General features: G+C 41.0%; 1 protein-coding gene and 1 long non-coding RNA gene across 4 annotated transcripts; one reads left to right on the forward strand and one right to left on the reverse strand.

The window, feature by feature from the left end:
• Positions 1 to 460: 460 nt before the first annotated feature.
• Positions 461 to 18,790, reverse strand: tna (Zinc finger MIZ domain-containing protein tonalli). 3 transcript variants are annotated; one of them, XM_065864641.2, is made up of 11 exons: positions 17,999 to 18,790; positions 6,478 to 7,024; positions 6,101 to 6,262; positions 4,236 to 5,014; positions 4,059 to 4,177; positions 3,861 to 3,993; positions 3,580 to 3,793; positions 2,705 to 3,447; positions 2,513 to 2,642; positions 1,824 to 2,213; positions 461 to 1,736 (listed from the first exon to the last, which is right to left on the reverse strand). In XM_065864641.2, the coding sequence occupies exons 1-11, from the start codon at positions 18,061 to 18,063 to the stop codon at positions 1,614 to 1,616; spliced, it is 3,405 nt and encodes a 1,134-aa protein (XP_065720713.2). In that variant the 5' UTR covers positions 18,064 to 18,790; the 3' UTR covers positions 461 to 1,613. The 3 variants fall into 3 exon arrangements, with proteins under 3 accessions (XP_065720713.2, XP_016934650.2, XP_016934649.2); XM_017079161.4 differs by having other exon boundaries at positions 461 to 1,745; positions 17,648 to 18,790; XM_017079160.4 differs by having other exon boundaries at positions 461 to 1,745; positions 17,999 to 18,789.
• LOC118877299 (uncharacterized) lies at positions 8,811 to 10,480 on the forward strand. The gene is made up of 3 exons (XR_005014212.3): positions 8,811 to 8,910; positions 10,009 to 10,094; positions 10,254 to 10,480. It is a non-coding gene; the product is annotated as an uncharacterized lncRNA (long non-coding RNA).
• Positions 18,791 to 21,134: the final 2,344 nt, after the last annotated feature.

Below are 21,134 nucleotides of genomic sequence, written 5' to 3' on the forward strand. Positions count from 1 at the left end.
ACCACTACGAATTTTGTTTCTTTTTCGCTTTTGGATATACGTGTTTATATAATAATTTAATTACGTGTGTTCTTGATAACATTGAGAAGAGATTGAGATTCATTTAACTACCACATCGATGCGATTTTGCGTAAATTTTCGAGTTTTCTTTCGTTTTGTTAAGCGCTGAACGGGGAATTAGCCTGGGCAAAGCTTAAAAATTTCGCTATATTTGAATATCATATCAGATACGTACATGAATATATATATTTTTCGTTATATATAGTTCGCATATATACTCTATTCAAAGACTCGTCGGTGTGTGGGTGTTATACATATATATTTGTATATAAAAATTGGTCCATGTTAACCACATCGTACGAAACTTATAGAGGAACTCAAGACGGAACTGAAGGGAAAATCCAAAATAAAAGGGAATTGTGTGGGGAAATAAAACGCAAACAAAATCATAACACTCTAATTTTAGTTTTGAAATACTTTTTGTTTTTTTCATTTATTATTATCATTATTTAAATGTATTAATTAGCTTTGTGTGTGTTTGTTTTTTTGGGGGAGGGGTTGTGTTTTTTTTTTGTTGTTGCCGCATATATAACATACATATCCATATATACAATATATTTTAGATCTAGCATTAAATTTGATTTACACTTTTAATAGTTTGTTTCTCTCTTCCGCTATTTATGCAGTTTTGTTTTGTCACTTAATTATACACATTTACTTTCTGTTCGTTAAAGTTAATAATTCTTAATATTTTCTCCGCTGTTCTGTTAAATTTCGTTTATCATTTACCGAGCTAAATCAATTACTTTTTATATGTAGATAGGCTTTAAAAAATAATTAAAATTATGCAACAATTAAAATGTAAATGTTTTCATTTTATAAATGTAATAAAATTGTTGGGATTTCACTTGTATGTATTTTGTATCTCTCATTTAATTCGCTTTTGTTTTTCTTTGCTCATGCTTGTTTTGTTGTTGCTGATTTAACTCTCTCTTTTTTATTTTTTTAATACTTTGTAAATGAACAAGAAACATTTTGCAACAAAAGTCTGGGATAAGGCAAACAAAAAATGTAATTTTCAAATCAACAAACAAAAGACTTTCTGCTGCGTTTTAAATTCGTAAATTTCATTGAAGGAATTTTCATGCTCTGAACTGAATTGATTGTTTTTCATTTTTTATATGGTATAATGACTGTTTGTTATTTTTTTACGCTTTTTGTGTGTGTGTGTGTATTTTTTTTTCGATTTTTATGGGTGTTTTTTGTCAGTTAGCTTTAAATTAAATGCCAATTAATTTAATTAATTAATTTTTAAATCACATTTCATTGTTTTTCAACACGGGCAAATTCAAATTTCCGCTTCGATTTCTCATCCAGTGTGTTGTTTGTAATAGTTTATCCATTTTTGTGGTTTTACTTGTTGCTGCTGTTGGTTTGTGTGAGGAAACGAAAATGTTTGTTGAAGTACGCGACTTGCTTCTAGTGCACATTTCATTAAAATTAATAATACTATATACAATTTATGGTATTTCTGCCATTTCAATTCTCCAACTCTCTCTCTGTCAGCTTTTTTGGGCCTTGATTTAACATTTCGCCATATATTTTGATTAGGTCTAGTCGAATAACGTGGCCAGCAAATCGTCGCTGGCATTGTTGTTGCTGCTGCCACTCGAAGGCGGAGTGTTAAGATCGGGCTGGGGATCGAGATAGGACAGGATTTCCATGGGATCCACGTCCTGCAGCAGCTAAAATGGGGTTTAGAAAAAATATCAAAATTAGTACTTCACATTTTTTAACGAAATATATGCGTTTCCAACACTTACATTCAGATCGTGGGCTGTGTCATTAATGGCCGCTGCCGCCGCATCGAAACTTTGCAGCTCGGCACTAAGATCGCTTTCGCTGAACTTCAACTGGGTCTGACTGCTCATCAGCGAGTTGAGCAGCTGCTCCTGCTGCTGCTGCTGGCTGTCCGCTCCCCCGCCCCCCATGCCGCCGCCGCCGCCCATCCGACTGGGCGTGCCCGGCGTCTGCGGCGAGTTGTGGCCCGTGCTGCTGTTGTTGTTGCCGCTTCCGTTGCTGCCACTTCCGCTTCCGTTGGCATTGGGCGTGCCGCCGCTGATGGGTTCATTGTGGGAGCTGCTCACGCTGGGCGGTCCGCCGGGGGTCATCGGATGACTGGCCGCTCCGGGAGTGTGCGGGGTGTGGGGCATCTGAAATTTAAAGGAAAAATATTTGAGTAAAGGTTTTTGAAAATATAAATATTTTTTTAATAAATCAGAAAGACTATTAAATGTATGATAAAATACAATTTGGAGTATAAAAAAACAGTATAACAAAATTCATTTTTTTAGGATATACATAGATCAACAAATTGATTGGAACTAGTAAATTTAGTATGTCAATAAGATACAATTTATTTTTTTTTGAATATTATTTTTCAGTATGAAGAAGTCTATTAAGATCTTAAATAAAAATATAATATATTTATTTTTTAATTTTATTTTCTTACCTGATCGCTGAGAGACTTTTCCATGGCATTCAGCTGGTCCAGGGAGTTGACTCCACCATCGCTGCCGGCCAAACCGCCGCTGCCATCACTGTGGTTGCCACTGAAGCCGTCGTAGCTGCTGCGATTGCCACTAAAAATTAAAGAAAATAAATTAATAAAACCTCTAAACTATAGATTAACTATAAAGCTTACTGCTGGTTGGTGTTGCCGCCGTTGCCCATCATGTTTCCGCTGGCAATGGAGTTCATGTCGTGCATGTTGTAGGGACTCATGGCCTGCGCACTGTCCCAGGTGGGCAGTTGGGTGGATCCCGGCGACATGACCTTGGCGATATCGTCGCACAGTTCCTGTTTGATGGCCGGCATGGTGGAGTTGCCACTTCCGTTCACGGAATTGGGGCCGCTTCCGCCACTGGGATTGCTAGGAACATTCGAGGGGGGCGGGGCATTGGGCATGCCGCCATTATGCTGCAGCGCCCGCCAGTTGGCCGACGAATCGATGATCACCTCGTCCACATCCGAGTTGCCCAGCGTATTGAGTATGGCCCAGATGTATTGATCGATCTCCAGGGTATCGGTGATAGCCGACTTGCTGCACTCGGGGCAGCGCCACGAGCCCCGCTCGCTGTTGATCATCAGATACGCCTCCAAGTCGAAGCATTGCACGTGCTTGCACTCGTGACCCCGGGCCGGAAGTCGTATCCGCGACTTGGTGATGGGGCACTTCAATGAGATCTTGGCGCACTGCTGGCCACCGCCTCCTTGCTGCTGCTGCTGGGGCGTGGCCTCCGATCCGGGATTCGTCTCAGGTTGGCTCAGGTTGCGCTTGATCTTCTGCACACTGTGCTCCAGGGGTAGCAAGTTGCGCTTGTGCAGCGTCTGCAGCACCTGGCGCACCGAGGGTCGATGGACTAGCTGCAGCACAAACAGGTGCGACTGGAAAAGGCATAAGGATATAATTAATATAAATTATTTAAGATATATGTTAAAAGTATATTTAAAATAATTTTTTAAATATTTTTAATAAACGTTTTTAAAAATTTGAAAGTATATCTTTAAGATACTTACACAACAGCAGGAACTGGCGGTCAGCTGGAGCGTATTCCTTCCTGGCTGGCAGACGGCCTTCAAGTAGAGCGGACGCAGGGCGGTACTGTTCTTCTCGGACCGCTCGATATTCAGGGGCGTGGCATTCGCGGAGACGGTGACGGTGTGCGGCCAGTTGGTGTTCATCTGCCGATCGTCCTGGTGGAAGCACTTAAGCTGCAGTTCCAAATCGGTTCTGAAATTAATTTAAGAAAATTGCAGTTAGTTAAAAACTCTATAAAAGTAGTAACGATTAGACTTACCTGCACATCAGCGTGTTGTAAACATTCTGCTTGAGATGGAACACGTGGTTGCTGACCGATAGATTGTGCAGCAGGCGGAAAGGAGCCAAGATGATGCCATCGCGCACCGGGAATGTCAGTCTCATTTCTTCGCCTTTAAAAATAGAGTTTAAAATATTAATTAAATTTTTAAAACAGGGATAAGTTAGCACAACTTACTGTTGTCCATGGGTGGCTTGATGTCCGGATTGGGGCTGACATAGGGCACACTGCAGGCGGGCGTCAGTGGTGGCGTGGGATTGCCAGGAACTGGACTGTGCTGATAGTTTTGCTGGAAACTAAAGATCCAAAAAGGTATTATTAACTGGGTAATAGGTAGGTAAAACAAGAACTCACCCTTGATTCTGGTAGGGATTGCCGGTGGTGGCCACGCCTCCCGGACCCGCCGGGCACATGCCACCTGCCTGCTGCATTCCGGCGCTCTGGCCGCTGCCCGGATAGAACTGACCCTGATGCGAGCCAGCTCCTCCCACTCCGGCGTAGCCCACTCCGGGCATTCCGCCGCCGGATCCTTGGGGCATGAAGCGCTGCTGGCTCATGCAACCAGGTCCGGGACCCATTCCTCCAGCGGTCATTCCCCCGGGTCCAATGGGTCCCATTACGGGCCCACCGGTTGGACCCAGGCCATTACCCGCGGACATGCGGCCGTAACCTCCATTGGCAGCGCCCATGGGTCCACTGCGTCCGTAACCATTTCCGGCTCCTCCCGCCTGCATGGGCAGGGGAACACCTCCTCCGGATCCGGGATGCATCTGCCCGTTTCCGTACATCTGCGCCTGTTGCTGCTGCTGCATCGGATTCCCCGGATACATTCCTCCCGCTCCACCCACTCCGCCCGCCGCCCTCTTCTGGGCCATGTGCATCTGGGGGTGGGGATACGGAGCCATTCGCCGCTGCTGCTGCTGCTGTTGTTGTTGCTGCTGGGTGAGACTGGGTGCCGCCTGCTGGGGATATCCACCATTGGCCATGCCCTGCATCTTGGCCATAGGGTTCATGCCGCCCATTTGCTGCTGCGCCGCCTGCTGCTGGAGAGGATTCATGCCGCCACCCATGCCGGAAGTTCCACCAACTCCGGGGCCCATGGACATATTCTGCATCTGATTCATGGGCGTCATCTGAAGGATAAAGGGGGGGAAACAATGATTAGTAGGGTTTTTAAGGTTGCACACAAGGGTTTTCTAAAAAAAACAAGGAAGAACGCTATAGTCGAGTACCTCGACTATCAGATACCCGTTACTCAGCTAAATGGAGATATGCAAGCAGCAAAGCGAGATTAAAATGCGCCACCTACCGGCGGTATACAGATTTAAGCGTTATGGGCGTTAGAGTGGGCGTGGCAAATTTTTTTATCTAGCATGAAAATTGTGGGCGTCACAGGTTTTCGCGGCTTGTGGGCGTTAAAGTGGGCGTGGCAAACTTTTTTTTGGGTCAATCGATAGGTATTGATGAGAACAATACATTTCAGTTAAAATTTTTATTCTAGCATTAAAACTGTAGGAGCCACAGTTTTGGGCGGTTTGTGGGCGTTAGAGTGGGCGTGGCACTGTGCTGAAACAAACTTGCGCTGCGTAAGAAGCTCAGGAATCTGGACGCCAAATCTCAATAGCCTAGCTCCCATAGTTTCCGAGATCTCAGCGTTCATCCGGACGGACAGACAGACGGACAGACGGACAGACGGACATGGCTAGATCGACTCGGCTAGTGGTCCTGATCAAGAATATATATACTTTGTGGGGTCGGAAACGCTTCCTTCTGCCTGTTACATACTTTCCGACGAATCTAGTATACCCTTTTACTCTACGAGTAACGGGTATAAACATCACTTGGAAGTAAGAGGGGTTTCTTAAAAAAAGTCAAGTCCTAGTGCCTCATTCTTTAATCCCAAATTAAGCGAAAAACTTTTGAACATTTAAGACCACGAGAATTGGGGGACTTGGGCAAATAATGCTACTGGTCTTGAGCGGATTACTGTCGCTCTGGCAGTCAGAAATTTATCATTTCCAAAGAGGCCGACTTCTGTTTTGGGTGCGATTCGAATGATTCGTTAATGGGCGAACGTTTTAAAGGCGAAATCTGTTTACTCCCGCAAATGAATTGTCAACAGCTGGTCATATAAAAAATGTAGATGGGAGTGCAGTGAAGTCATCCAGCCATTCCATTCCCCAAAAAACCCTTACAATTTTATCCCAACTGGCACTTACTTGATGATGCCTCTGGGGTCCGATGTTTCCACCTCCGCCGTAGCCCATTCCCATGCCCTGGGTGCCATTGTAGCCACCTTGGCCGGATCCGCCATTCATGTACTGGGCATTCATGCTGCCCATCATGCCGCTGTTGGGTCCAGGGTGCATGCCGCCACCCATCTGTAAGATAAAAGATAGTTGGGTTAGGTAAGACTAGAAATAATAGAGGTTTTGAATTGGGGTTTTTAAAATGTATCCTTTATTTGTAAGTAATTTAAATAGTATTATATTTAAAAGGATTAAATTAAAATTTTTAATTTATTTTCAGTGTAGAAATTTTAACTTGTTTTTAAAATCCATATTTGGATCATTCTTTTTCAACCACTGATCCTCACCTGACTGTAGCCACCCATGGCGTCCATGCTGGACATGTGTTGCTGCTGCTGTTGGTGGTGCTGTTGCTGGTGGTGTTGCTGCTGCTGCTGGTGTTGCTGGCTGGCAGCAACCATGCCCGTGTATCCCTGACCGCTGGAGCTGCTCAGTCCGCTTAGCGATGAGGTTGCCGAGCTTGTGGCGCCCCCGAGGGCCGTGAACTCCGAGTTGGGACCGAAGGTATTGTTCAGGCTGCGCAGGCTGTCGCCGCCGACAAGGTCATTGCCCAGCATAAAGTTACCACCGCCGTTCACTCCGCCGCCTCCGGATCGCTGGTGTTGCTGCTGTTGTTGCTGTTGCTGCTGCTGCTGTTGCTGGTAGGCCAGAAAGTTGTCGCGCTGATGTTGCTGCTGGTATTGTTGCTGCTGCTGCTGGTTGTAGTACTGCTGCTGCTGCTGCTGCAACTGTTGCTGCTGGTCTACGCCGACTGTTGCACCTGGCGGTGAGATTTGGCCCCCGGTGGCTGGCGCCCTTGAGGAGCCCGCCTGCTGGTTCATTTCATCATTTTTCCTGTAAAATTCGTAGTAGACACATATCCATGAATTAGTTGTGATGGAAAAGATGATAATGTAGCCGGATGTCCCAATAGAATACATGGGCATTGTCCATTCCAGCACTTCATAAGACATATTTATCGTATAATGCCCGAATTGAGCAGAAAAAGTTCAAAATCTATTAGCAACTAGACAATTTTGGGTGTATTCGAATGTTCCCTGGCATCAAAAAGGCAGGGGCATTGAGTCCCATGCCTACTTTTAGAAGAAAAAACGAGATTTCATCAAAAATGTAATATAGCTGGGTTTTGTATAATATGTTGTCAAAGTTCTTAAAATATAATATTCATTTTTATTTTTTTTCTTCGTAAGTACCATTTTTATCGCCTTCGTTAGTCATACTTATGGACTGTCTTGAATTTTTCATTGTAAAAATTAATTTTGGTTTCTTATGTTGAATCTTAAGTTCGTACCAAGAATCAATTCCCTTATCTCGCCATTTGATTAGTCACATCAAAGAACTGGGTGGTTGGTTGTTTCTGATTTGAGTTGTACTCTCTGCTGCTCGAATCATTATTCGACCTCCATGGATGATGTCAGCCCGAGGCAGCTTATGTTCGTGATTTTACCCCAGTATCCGCAGCACCCAACCATCCAACCATCCAGCCGTTTCTAACACCCCTGATAGCCCCCTTTCCCCAACGCCCAGCCATATCTCCATCATCGTCATTGTCAACGTCATTCATTGTACAGTTGCTGTGTGGCAATTGCAATTGCATTTTCCATTTTCCATCTTCTACGTTGCTTATATTTCCCATTGCACTTGTTTCCCTCCGATTTGCTGTGACATTTAAGCCCGAAAATGTCAAATGGGCTCAGGGTTTAGGTTTAGGTTTAGGTTTAGGTCTACGTTTGTTTTGCCCTCGACATCGCTCCCTTCAATTGTTCCACCTAACCATTGAAATTGTTTTCGCATTCGCTTTGATGGCGCGACTTTTAAGGTAAAAATAATTAAGCATATTTGCCAGGCGGACAATAACAATATGAAGCATATGAACGCAGTGTGAATGCGAAGCAGAAAACAGATAAATTCGAAAGCAACTGGTGAACCGAAGATGGTAATACTCTGGATAAAATATCCATGAATAAAAATATTATTAAAATCTTCACTTAAAACCTTTATAAAATTCAAGGTATTTGACAACAGAAAGGATAAATTATTATCCTACATTTCCTACTGGGTCTATTATTTATTGTTTTTTTGGCCAACGAGGCGTATGAGCAATTTTTGAATTTACGAGGTTTCAGAAAACTTTGACTTGAAAAAAAATTTAGGAAATCGGTAATATTAAAAACAAAAAAAAAAATTCTTAATAAAAAATTTTTAAAAATTCAAATTTTTTTAAACTTTTTTAAAAGATTAGAGTAGAGCAACAACAAAAAAAGTCGCACATTAAAAATATAAAGTAACACGCTCACAATAATTGCGCATCTACAAAAGCAGCTCAGCGCAAACACACAGTACACACAGCAACACAAAAGCAAATAAAGTTGGAAACAAATAAAAATAAGTAAAAAATAAAAACAACCCAACAAAAAAACGTAACAAAACGTAACACAAAGGCAACAACAAATGCAGCAGCGAGCGAAATGCAAATAAATGGCACACTAAGCGATTGGCTGATAATCGCATGACGAAAAGCCCGAGCCGGCAAAGTCTACAAAGATCGCTAGAGAACCGAGCGGGGAAGAATTGGTCGGCGGGAGAATCGAGTGGGGTGTGGGAAGGGGGAGGGGGGGAAGAATTGGTGGTGGAACTGAACCTGTGATTGCCGCGAGACTGTGACGATAAATTAGCATCGAGCAGCTAGCAATTTCCAAGTGCAAAAACAGAGTGGAGAGGTAAACAGAGCAAAGCGGGTCATTAGGTCGAATGGGGGAGAGAGACGAACATAGAGCGAAAGAGAACGTAAATACAGTGTGCCCCAAGGCGGGAAAACAAGTGGGGCTACAGTGGTCACTCGACTAAAATGGATAAACCAAAATATGTAATTTACTATTCCATTACAATACAGATCTTAAGATTTTCAAACAGTATTTTTTCTGTTTTAGCTTGGAACTATAAAAATTTGTTCTAAAAACGCTGCCGAAAAGTGTGCTATTATATATTGTTATTACAATAATTAAAATCACAAATAGCTAAATTACTCAGAATCTTTTATCATTAAATACTTGGAAACCAGGCAACCTCCTCTGAGATGTAAGATAAGGTACCTAAAATCATCAGAAAACTAGCCAACGTGAAGGGCAAATAAATAAAAGTAATATAGATCTAAAAACCCCACTGAACTGTAGAAGATATTGGGGAATTCTAATGAGCAAACAACTAAGTTGAGCACTTGCGATCATATAATCGTCTCATTATGTGACTTGCACTGGAAAAAACAGCACTTTTTAGGGGCTTTCGAGAGGTGGGGAGCGAGCGATCTCTGATGACGCTGCTTTGCTTTGTTTCAGTTCCCAGTTCGAGTCGAGTTCTCGTTGTTAGTGGCTTTTGTACTTTGATTAGATATAAATTTCTTCATTGATTAGATAAAAATAAAGCAAAACAGGTAACTCGCAGGCGGGTGAGACAGAAAGACAGCCCGCGAGGGAGGGAAAGAGACAACGTGATATGATCAAAGTTTAGAATCACTAAAATTCAGTTCAGAGGCCGTAGAAAACACGTGCTCGAAGATATAGCTTCATATCGAAATCGGTGCACGATCTCTGAACCCCCCCCCCCATTCCATCTCATTTGCTTGTGTAATTGTAAATTGTGCGCACTTTGATTTGCTGTGGTAATAAAAATTATTTCTCATTTGGCACACGAAATGATTTCCGTATGTCAACAGACAGGGGCGTCGTTAAAGGTTTTCACTCGGGGGTTTATGTTTTACTATTTTGTATACATATCTTATTTTTTTCCAATTTATTTGACTATATTTTCACAATTTATAGTCATTGTTTCTGGCGATTTGAATTATGGCCCAGACGGCAATGCGGCATTCGGGATGGGTAGAACATCCTTTTGGAGGACATGTCTGGTAAGCTTTATTACGCTGCTGAAGCAGAACAATCCCTCAACAAAAAAATATCAAACTTTTTCTTCTATTTTTATTGTTATTGTTGTTTGCGTGTTTTTTTGTTCGACTTGCCTTTGCGTTTCTGTGTTACTTTTTTTTTTTTACTTTTTTATTTCACAGACGACAGTTGGCGTCATGTAACAAAACAAGTAATATATACAAAATGGATGTGTGCGTTTTAGAGGCCATGCAAAATTGTGAGACACGTGCGTGGAGCCAATGACAGAACGAAATGTTTGGAATAGGTTTTCTTACTGGAGTGGGAGGTTTCAATCAAAGTCTGCTGACAGAACTGCTTCTTTTGGAACACATAAGGAAGCGATTATGGTTTTCAATTCGAAAGGGATAAAAAAATCTTTAAAAAAAAATATAAAATCAATTTTGAGGAAAGTCCAATTTGTTTGGATTTTAAAAATATTTCTAAGAGTTCCGGTCCCTTTTGCAAAACCAATAATACGTCAAAAATGTTTGATTTGCTCTCTTTGCCGTTCCCGCCTCCCTTTTGACTCATCAGTCACTCAAACTCAAACTCCTCTATTCCCGGCTTATTGTTCCGCTGCAGTTGCCTACCTCCCACCGCTGAAATGCGTTTGACAGTTGTTTTTCAAGGGTGTTTGAAACCGAACCACCGCACCACCGAAACCACCCGCTGTTGGCTGCACTTTTCGCATACAAAATACATACGAGAAAAAAACAAAGAATTGGTTTTTTTTCCCAACATTTTCTCCACTCTTTCCAGTCCAATTTTGAGTTGGCAGTTGTCGTCTGTCTGTTTTTTGCCCCTGACTCTGTTCTGGATTCATTTTTTCCATATTGCCCTGTCAGGGGAGGTTGTGTATGGGTTTTTCGTTACGTATTCTTTTTTTCTTTTCTTTTGAGTGGCAAAAGGATGGTAATAATTTTTTGCTCGCCGCTTAGTTTTGGGACTTTGTATGCCATTCGCATTTGGGCGGCGCCTGTTGGTATGCAACACTTTTTGTCGCCTCAAGCTCAGTGGGAAAATTCTACTCGCCACCCATTTTCGATTGAATTTCCCGTGGAGTTTTTCTTGCTCGCTTCGATCGCTTTCATAATTCATCTGCCTCGCATAAATTGCAATCAGAATGAAAATAAAAATAAATCAGCATAATAGACTCGACCCCAGAAAACAAAGCAAGGCAAAAAGAAAGCAACCACCAGGAGGAAAAGGCAGCAGCAACCCTCCGCTCGAGTGGGTTTCTTTTTTTTTCACTGGGGGGTGAACATAATAAAAATCGAACTGTAAACAGAAAAAAATAAAAATAAAAAGGCGAAGAAAGAGCTGGGGCAAAAAGGCGAAGAGAAATCGCGCAATTTTTGATTAAAAATCCAATGCAAATAATACAGATGGTCAGCAGGCGGATTGTGGTGGTGCTGTTGGGCTTCTGAGGGATGGGCTATGGGGGTTGGCAGATTTTTGAATATGTGCAAAAACATATTCGGCACTCAGCCCCCTTTTGCGCCGACAAAATGTTTGCCTCCAACTTTGTGCTCGGTTTGCATTTTGCGGATTTGCAAATTCATTTTTATAAATGTTTTGCCGCTTGCGGTGGACAAAGGGAAAATGGCTGGTTGTCTGTCCCACATGTGGTATGAGTAATATTTGAAATATTCCACCCTTTCCTCCTCCTTTTGCTGTGTGTGCATGTTTTCAGCACCTGTAACTGGCTTTTATTTATTGGCCAGCCAGGACTGTAAGCTGTATGCTTTTTCCACATTGCGTATACGCAGTGTGCGCCTGGCCCTAAAACATTCGTTTTACTTTTTAGGCGCGTGTCTGCGGCTGTTTGTAATACAACTATGTATTTGCTAATTTGCATACTATATTGTAGGATTTCCTAGGATTATAGTTCAGGGTACAGTGGTCACTGTGGCAACAATGATTTATGGAACACTTAAATTACAAAGTTGTAGACTTGTTTGGTAAATAAATGGAAGATATGCGAACATAATTTCCAACTAATTGAAAAATTAATTCAAGTTTAATTACATGAATTCTTATCGCCTTATTAATAGGTAATAACATGTTTTATGACCTGGTCGACACAAGAGATAAGCTAAAAGGTCAAAAGACTATGGTTATGATATTGAAAAGATAATACCACTTTTACCCATAATATTATAGTGGGCTATGGACTAATTGTGACCACTGTGATTGGCTCTTGGAATACATATTTACAGGTGTTTATGCATTATTCAATTCGGAAATTGCATTTCACTGTAGGTTGTTCTGCGTTGTTACCCATTGTATTTGTTGTCGTCTGCTACTTTGTCCTTGTGGTGTTGTAACCAAAATCGTTTTGATGGCTGATGGTGTCGCCATTGAAGTCTGCTCGTGTTGGTGATAAAAAAAACTAAAAAAACCTAAACAAAAAGCGTTGTGGTTGTTGTAACACACGCGCTAATCAGGTCGCTAATGGACGAACCACCAGAAAAACCCCTTGCACCACCGACCACCCACAACCCCCTGTGACTATCAATCAGCGATGTGGTTTTTGCACACCTTACCCAGTCACTTTTTCGGTTCGAGTTCGGGTTCGGGAATCTGATGTGTTGGCTTCGATTTGCTGGCGGGTCTGGTTTTGCTTTGCTTATCTTATCTATCGCGTTTTGCTCAAACTAAATTTATGCCAGTCAACGGGGGCAAAACGGAAAAAAAGGAAAACTTGGAGAAGGGCTTCAGGCGAGGATGGCGGGGATTTAGCACTCAGTGCGATCTATTCCATTGTCATCGGCGTCATTGCGTTTTTGGCATTTATCTAATCGCCAATTAAGTAAGAAAAAAACCCAAACAAAAATCATAAACAAACATTAAAAATAAATCGAAGGCTGCGACTGTCAACGCGCAAAACTGCAAAAAAAAATCCACAAAAAATAAATGTACGAAAAAAAAGAAGCTGCAATAATATTGTTCAAGTATTTTTGCACACTCACACACTGAGGAACATGCATAAATCACATTAAAAATAAAACAAAACAAAGCGAAAATTGCAACAGCAAGCAAAACTTGAAGCGACTCAAAACCCAACGCATAAATCGCCAGCAGAGACGTTGACTGCGACGCGAGCGTCGTACTTGAAAACCAGTTTCAAACAAAAATGTCTACTGAAGTACAGCTAAATAGCAGCCGCAAAAACAACTACCAAAATAAACGCAACCAAATGTACACAAGAAAATGTTAGCTAAAAATACTTGCCATCGGTAAAGGTTAGATATGAAAAATGTGGGGCAGGAAGCGTGGCGATTGATAAGCGAACTCGAACCTAGCTGATATGTTGAGAAGCGCGTAGAGAGGCGCTGTGCTCACGACACACGACCAGCAGGCGGCGCCACCTGATCTAAATCTCAGAGATATTTCATTTAAAGGGGTGCACTTCGTTATAACGTGATCCCTTTTGGTAATGATTAGATTCTCAATTATATAGTTTTCATTAGGCTATCAAAATGATTAAACGCACTTGCTGCTATTGCAAGAACTTAAGTAACTGCTGCAGATTGTTCCAGAAAATCTAAGATAGTGTACTCAGCAATCAGTTGCTTCGGTGAACATATGGTTTAAATATTTATATGTATTACCCATTTGCACTCGCCCACTTCCTGGGTCTAATCAATTCTTCCCCCTCGCCACTCTTCTCCCACCGCCCACTTTGATTACGTTCCATTCACAAAAAACCAGCGACCATTTTGCGAAGAGTGCTAAATGCCGGCAGACTGACGTACTATATGAAGGTACTACCTGGCCGTAAATAGCGATAAGCAATTATCGATAACTGAAATATTTCTGCATACCTAGGCACGATTTAATGTCGGCCAAAACAAGAGCAAAACGAAGCAGATGGTTTCGTACAGGTAGAGCCATTCAGAGAGTGAAAATTTCCATTGTTCCAGTTGTTCTTTTGCACCCAAAAAGTAAGTAAAGAGAACGATGGTAGTTCTGTTTCTGTTTTTTTATATAGATACAGTACGATCTGCTGGTATAATTAGCTTGTCAGTTCCCCCCCACCAAAGTCCGATAAGAGTTGGTTACCTTTGATTTGGGCCTAAGTACATTCTGTGCCCATCGATTGTGATATTATTTCTTTTTTTTCGGTGGTTGGTGGTGTTGGCAGTTATCTGTGAGGTTGTTGTGGCTGCTAAGCATATATTTTACTATATCTATGCGAATGTGTGGGTTTCGGTACGGTCTAGTTTGATATCAGGTTCGTTCAGGGGCTTTTAATTGGGTCGTTAAATGTTTTCGTTCGGTATTCGTTGCGTTTTGGGAACTTTTATCATGTGACTAAACGAACTCTGAATGGAGTGGAGTGTGCGACTCTTCAAGGTGCCTCGAGGAGCCCGAGGCGAGTCAAGAGTCAACTGCTTAACCCATTAATGTCCAATCAAATTCAAATGGTGTGATTAGATATGCACCGCAGTTCGCTCTTACTCTTTGCTCCCATGTGTGACCTTCAATCTGAGCTGGTGAGGTTTAACCCCTCGTCTAGATTTTAGGGGTTGATTCGGTGGCTTCAGTGGCTTACACATGTAACTATTGTTGCGCCCTCGAGTGTGGATTTCGTTACGGGGGTTGCTCAGTTTCCAGCCCCCTGTCTGATGGGTTTATTAATATCGGACGCTCCTCCACTCGCTAAATGTTCCATGTATGTTTCTGTTTGTTTCTTTCGGGGTTTAATCACCGGGAATTCAGAACGCTATCCCTCTCTCTCTACTTTCCAGCCAGGGGTTGTTGTTGCCTTCTGCGATTTGCAAATGGTTTTCCGCGTTTAGGTTTTGTTTTTCTGTCATTTACTCGTTTGTATCACATTTTTATTTCCCGTGTGAAAATTGCAAACAGTTGAGGCAAACAGGAAGTGGCCAGGAGTGGAAGATGAGGAGGGGGGGATGGAGGGAATCCCCCTGGTAGGTAGGTATTTTTCTCAAGTCCTTTCGGTGGTTGCTTGATGGGTTGTGATTTGGTTGCCTCGGTGGTTGATTGATGATTGTCTCGCGCTTACGCAGTTTCTGTTTTAGGATTTCGAGGTGTGGGGCGGTGGTGGGTTGATGACATTAGAGGGTGTTTACGATAAGCCCAGGGCGTTAATTAACCGTTGAACTGATCTGCTAAACCGGAATTCGAAACTGTTTCAGAACTGCTGAAATTCTTGAAAATTGTGTTATTAAGTGGAAAGTTTGGCTGGAAACTTTTCTGAGGAATAATCAATCACTAAAAATTTAAAAAAATAATTTATACAACATTTAGGGATCAAGTGATTCATGATTAATCAATTGTATTTATTGGAATTTTTATTTTAAATAGATATTTCTGATTGTTTTCAGATTCCTGCGGAATTTTTCCTCAGCGGAAATAAAACAAAAAGATATTTTTCTGAATGGCTTGCCATCTTATCTTCTGAGAAGGTTACTTCGCATCTCATTCGCATATTCTAGATGATTTTCCACCAATCGAGAAGAATGCCCTCTAGAGGTTTCCAGGCAAAAATGTTTCCCGTTCTTAAGAACTCCGCAGCAACCTGAAGCGAGTGCAACTACCTGTCTTTTTGGGTTAAGAGCTGCGACTATTGCAAATGGGTTAAGGTTTACCTGTGGTCGGCATTTTTCTTTTTCTTGGGCTAAGCCCCGTACCTTTTTTCTTTGCTTTCATCTTCTTTGCAACGATGATGAATTACAAGCGAACCGAAAAAATGTCTGCCAAGAGTTTTCCATTGTCTGGGGGGAAAAAAAAGAGGGGGAGTTTGGCTGGGGAAAAAATGCGTGGCATGTGAGAAAAACGGCAAACGAGATACGGGAGGGAAAATGGTAGGGAAAACTGGAGTGGGGAGAGGTCGTCTTGCTGACGGAGTGACCTTTTTTTTGGGTTCCCCCTTTATCTTGCCACAAAAGAAACAGAAACAGAAACAGAAGAGGCAACAAACACGAATACATACGAGAAATGGGCGAAAACATTGTCGAGCTGAGAAATAAGTGACAGACTTGAGCGGTTGTTTTTCGGTTGTACGGTTGCTCGGGCAAACGAAGCGGATCGTTGGGAAAATTTCTTTCTCGGTATCGATATACCCACTTCCACATCCACTTCTCTTCTATTCTAGAGACCGATTTAATGGAAAACTCCGACCACGAATATACCTACTCTACGTAGTACGTACACAAAAAACAAAGCAACAGCAGTAGGTCGAAATGTTTTTGGACTGAAACGGAATGCCTTCTTGGCTTCTCTTCAGATACTTTCCGAGTGTATCTGTGTGTTAGACTCTATGCCTGTCTGTGTGCGTGTCAATTATGGGTCAGCTGTGCGTGAGAGAGAGAGAGAGCATTAATCGGGGGGCCGCGATGGGAGGCGGTTCAACTAACAGCTGATGTGGGAATTCGGTCAAAATTAATCTACAGACTGGCTGGCTTTTTAAAGTGTCTGGATGGGTTTTCCAGTCATGAGGGTGTTTTTTGTGTTTTATAGGCTTTAATTTGGGTGAGCAACATGAATTTACAGAAAATGCTGGCGTTTGATACGCTAAAAATAAACATTTAATCTTAAGTATCGTACGTAAATATTTGATTAAAGAATTGTTTATTTACAAAAGAAACCTTTATGCAACGATCAGAATATTTCTTCGTATGTAAATGTTTTTATAAATTTAAATTATTTTTTAAGGACATTAAATGTATTTTTAAGGAACACATTAAAAAGGTTACCGTTTTTGGTAAATTTTCAGCTAAGAAAATATTTTAAAGCTTATACAAAGTATTAAACAAATTTGCATAATCATAAATTTCCATTGGGAAAACATTCTTTAAAAATTGTTGGAGGTACTATTTTAAATTAATAAAATTTTGATGATAATTAGACAACAATTTGTCAATAAAATATTTTAATAAAATATTTTCTTGTTTATATCTTGAGTTTTTCTAAAAGGTTTTTTTCCTGAACTTTTCACAAATATTCCCCAAAACCACATTCATAACTTGTTGATAAAAACAAATTGTTCCTGCATTTGTTGATATCATAAAATTTAACTAAAATATATTTGTCAAGGTATTTTGAACTTTTTCTTCCTCAATTCTTACAGGCTAATTTAACTACACAACTATTATTATGATTTATTTATATGTATATGGTTCAAACAACAAACAAAGCATAAGGAAAAGACACAAAAAAATTTACATAAAATATCTAAAAACAAAAGCACATTCCATTTAATTATTTTGATTGTTTGTAATTTTGGTACAAGCACAACAATTAAAAGTTTCTAGTGGAGAAGAAATAAAATTGTTGATGGCCATAAAGAATTTTTGTACTTGGTGTTTATAAATTGTTTTATTTTTAGCCAGGTGGATGGATATTTTTAGCCAGTCAAATTATATTGACTGCCAAGTTGTGGGGCACACAGACGAAAAGTTGAAGTTTAAAAATTCTTTTGGCTCATTTGCTGTGATTTTTTTTCGGTTTTTTTTTTTTTTGGTTTCTGTTTGGTTTAAGTGGAATTTATTTTTAGATATTTTACCTAAGTTTTCTTTTTCTTTTGGGTTTTATGGCAACAGCGCGTGGTGTGTTAATTGTTGTTGTTGATGGTTGTTGCTAAAGTTGTTGTTGTTGTTCTGTGGGTGAGACAGGTGCACCACGTGAAGAAGAAGAAGCGACAGCAGCAGCTGTGGAACGCTATCTCTTTTCCTCCGGCTTGTTGCTGTCTCTTTCGCCGCTGTTATCAGTTTATCAGTTCACTGGAAGGGTTTTCCTTGCTGTTTGTTTGTTTGTTTGTTTGCTTTGGTTTGGTGACACTTTTCACTGTTTGTTTGCTGTGCAGTTTTTGAGTTTTTCAATATTTTCAATATTTTCAGAGGTTCTTGAAACTTACTTTTTGGAATTGCGCTTCGTTGTTTGTTTGGAATACATGGGAATTTTGTCAACAATCAATTGCATGGCATCAACAAATACATGGGACAACAACACTTGTCTCTCTGTGTTGTTGCTGCTGTTGTTGTGGATTTATAATTTGTTGATTGGTGTTTTGTTTTTTTTTTTGTTTATTCAAAAGGTTCACTGCAGCATTTTCGAGCACTCACTCTTGCTTACTTTTCACTTTTTTGTTCACTTTTTGCTCATTTGTTTTTGTTTCGTATATTTTTTATTTTTTGTTTGTTTGTCACGCTTTCACATTTGTTTTGGGATGTTGCACAAGTTTGTTGTTTTGTTTTTTGGTTGCCTAGCAAATTGTTGAAGTTTTGCGAAATATTTAAGAAATTTTTCAGAAATTGTTGTGCTAGTTTTAAGTGATAATACTGTTGTTTGTAGTAATCCAAGTGGTTGGTTGGTGTGTTTTGTTGCTGCTGCTAACAGGAACTTTGTGGCACTTAATCCAAGAAATGTGCTGTGGTTTGTTTGGGTTTTTTTGTTTGTTGCTTTTTAACTTTGCCACTAAAAAATTTGTTTTTTTTCTTAGTTTTCGAAAACTTTTTACGCGATTTTCGAAATTTTTTTGGATGAAAAACTGTTTCACTTAGCCCTGGCTTTGAGATTTTGGCCTGGCTTTTTGGCGAGCTGCGCTTTTCGATTCGATTCAACCGAACGACGACAACGTTCGACGGCAGCCAGAAAGGAACTGAATGAAGTTGGCAGTTGGCAGCTGAGCTGACGTCCGGCGACCGACTGAGCAGAGCGGTATGCAGCAGCTGCCGTCGGCGGCGGCGACTTCGGCCGCTCACCCACACAGATGCAGGGCGCGAAGAGCCGAGCGTATCTGAACCCCGAAGCGGTACAGTACGCCGCTCTCTCGGGTTGATTTATTTCAGGTTGGTATTTCGGATTTCGTATTTCGTATTTCGTATTCATTTCGGTCTGTTAAGGGGCGACGACGCGCGAGCACTTAAGTAAAATAATAATTATGTATACGTATGTCAATTTGTTTGACTTCTTCGCCTCGCGGTCCCCTTACTATACGGTTGAACAATAAAAATAGTAGTATTTCTACTGCGCTTTCTACTACCTTTTTGTATGATCTCTGCTTTGGCAGCATGCTCTCTCTCTGGGGAAAAAGCATACTTTTCTGCTACCTTTTTTGGGGCAGCTGACATTTATTGGGTTTGTTTTGAAAGCGTTTAATGGCTGCATGCGTGTGCGTGTGTGCCTGTGCATGGGTGTGAGTGTTTGCGTTAAGTAGATTTTTCAGCACATTTGTCTTAATTGTTGTGATTTGTGGTTGATTTTTGAATGATTTACGGCGTGTGCAGCGCCAGCGGGATTAATTGTTTTTTAAATGTCAGCAGGGCAATAGACATTTTTTATTTTTAGTCATAGGGAAGGAAAACATAAATAAATACTTATTTGTTTTTAATAAAAATAATCAATATATATTATTAGGCATAAAGTAAATTTAGTGAACAAATTAGGGCCAGAAAAACAATAAAACCCAGTCTGATTAATGGCCAACCCTTTGCCACATAGCCCACAAAATTGAAATACTTTAATTACCCGAATAAAAAACATTTAACAATTTAATCTGAGCATATCAATTGCCCCACACACGCAAGCATGCACACTCTCTCACGCTCTCTTGGCCAAAATCCACTCCCAATTTATCACTCAATTAGCACGGAAAAATGTAGTAGTGTATTTACTACGCTTCTGGGCTCGGGCTCTCGGGCGCGCTCTCTCTCTCTCGCTCTCGCTCGCCTGCCATCTCTTTCGTTTCGCATATACCCGTCTCTTTCGCCGTCGACGTCGCTGCTTGGCACAGCGTGAGAAACTCTCGTCGGCTTTCTGGTATCGGGTGTTCATCTCAATGAAATTGTAGCATATTTGTATCCATATCGAGATTAAATTTTCAAAACACAAACGAGCACAGCACGAGAGAGCCAGAAAGAGAGGGCAATGGGCGGTGCGAAAGAGACGGGACGTGCCGAAGTGAAAGAGAGAGAGCGAACGGAGTTCGTTTGTATGCGTGGCTTGTAAGCTTTTGTATAATGTTTGAGGTGGGCATACCATTTTTTGGTTCGGGGAGTATGGAGGTGGTTCCAGTGGGTGGCTGGGTGGTTCGGTGGTTGGGTGTTTTGTGGGTGGTTCGTTGGGGTCGCGATTTATTGATGACGTCGACGTCGACGCAGACGACGACTGCGCTGCGACGACCGTGTTAATGTGTTTGTTGCTCTCTGGCATAAAATTATGTTTTATTTTATTTAACATGTTCTGCCTCGATTTTTGGCAGTCCTTGTCATAATTCCCATGAAAGTGCCGAGGGTGTGAGCGAGAGGGCCCGATAGGTCCTGGGCGAAAGGAAGTCCTTTTTTCTGGCTCGAGTGCTAGGCAACAACAACAATCGCCGACAGTTGTGCGCTCACGATGATGATGGAAGTAATGATGATGTTGGTATGTTGGCAGAGGCTGCTTCATTGGGTTATGCTTATGGGTTTGTATTTGGGTTTGGGTTTGAGTTTGGGTTTGAGTTCAGGCCTCGCACTCACACACGAGTGGCTAAAATCCCTGTGTGATTGTACAGTGGTCACTCGTAAATTGAAGAATGTATTTCATGCATGCATTTCATTTATTATTAATGATATTAATATGTATTTAATTTTTGTAAAATTCGATTTAGGTTCATTACATTTAATAGTTTTATTACATATGCTTAAATTGCTTTATGGTAATCAATTGTCATAAAATAGGAAATGCGTCAGATTTTGATAATGCCTCATAAGTTTTTTGTTTTGTGTATAATATTTTTAATGTCTTCGACTAAAAAAAATAGTGGAATATAAAATAAAAGATTTGGAATAATACTTTTCACATTTTTGTTGGTCTGCTTAGGAGGATGTTGGTTGTCCCAATTCTAGGGACTGCTAACTCATTAAAAATACTGATAGTTTATAGAAATTAAAAATTGATATAAAGCCATGATAATGTAATATATATCTTAAAGATCTTTATAGTTCCTAATTTTGTGTCTAGAATACAAGCAATGAACACTGCACTTTAGGATCCTTAGAGTTTAATATTGG

Source organism: Drosophila suzukii, chromosome 3 (genome assembly GCF_043229965.1).
Source record: "Drosophila suzukii chromosome 3, CBGP_Dsuzu_IsoJpt1.0, whole genome shotgun sequence".
Taxonomy (NCBI): Eukaryota; Metazoa; Arthropoda; class Insecta; order Diptera; family Drosophilidae; genus Drosophila; species Drosophila suzukii.

Bases quoted from the DNA above. Each gene is read 5' to 3' on its own strand.
- tna (XM_017079160.4), bottom strand. From the start codon at position 18,063: ATGCAATTGATTGTTGACAAAATTCCCATGTATTCCAAACAAACAACG. The intron at 7,025-17,998 runs GTAAGTTTCAAG...CGAATTTTACAG, and splicing joins ACGAAGCGCAATTCCAAAAA to GAAAAATGATGAAATGAACC. The intron at 2,214-2,512 runs GTAAGAAAATAA...TTTAAATTTCAG, and splicing joins AAAAGTCTCTCAGCGATCAG to ATGCCCCACACCCCGCACAC.